Raw genomic sequence first — 274 nt, forward strand, 5'->3', positions numbered from 1 at the left:
GGGACAGGGGGATACCATGGGGGGGTCACTCACCGGCTTGTCGCGGGGGCTGGAGGCGCTGCAGCCTGAGGGCTCGCCGGGCGCCCAGCTCACGTGCTGCAGCGGCTCACCCAGCACCCATTGGAACTCCTTCTGGGCGTCGTGGAGGCCGATCCAGAGGTCGAAGGAGACATTGGGCAGCATGGATGTGATGAAAGCTGCAAGCAGCTGGTGAGACACTGAGGACCACCCCCAGCAGGTCCCCAGCCAGCGGTGCCAGGGGGAGGCAGGGGGG

General features: G+C 67.9%; 1 protein-coding gene across 1 annotated transcript in view; it reads right to left on the minus strand.

Moving 5' to 3' along the window:
* MRC2 (mannose receptor, C type 2) overlaps positions 1-274 on the minus strand; it is a gene marked incomplete at both ends in the record, with an annotated part of 18,182 nt that overhangs the window by 3,529 nt on the left and 14,379 nt on the right. Inside the window, one exon of the mRNA XM_010024129.1 lies at positions 34-266. Coding sequence (XP_010022431.1) covers positions 34-266 — 233 coding nt within the window. The remainder of the gene's footprint in view (positions 1-33; positions 267-274) is intronic.

This window comes from Nestor notabilis, unplaced genomic scaffold (assembly GCF_000696875.1).
Source record: "Nestor notabilis isolate BGI_N333 unplaced genomic scaffold, ASM69687v1 scaffold17931, whole genome shotgun sequence".
Taxonomy (NCBI): domain Eukaryota; kingdom Metazoa; phylum Chordata; class Aves; order Psittaciformes; family Psittacidae; genus Nestor; species Nestor notabilis.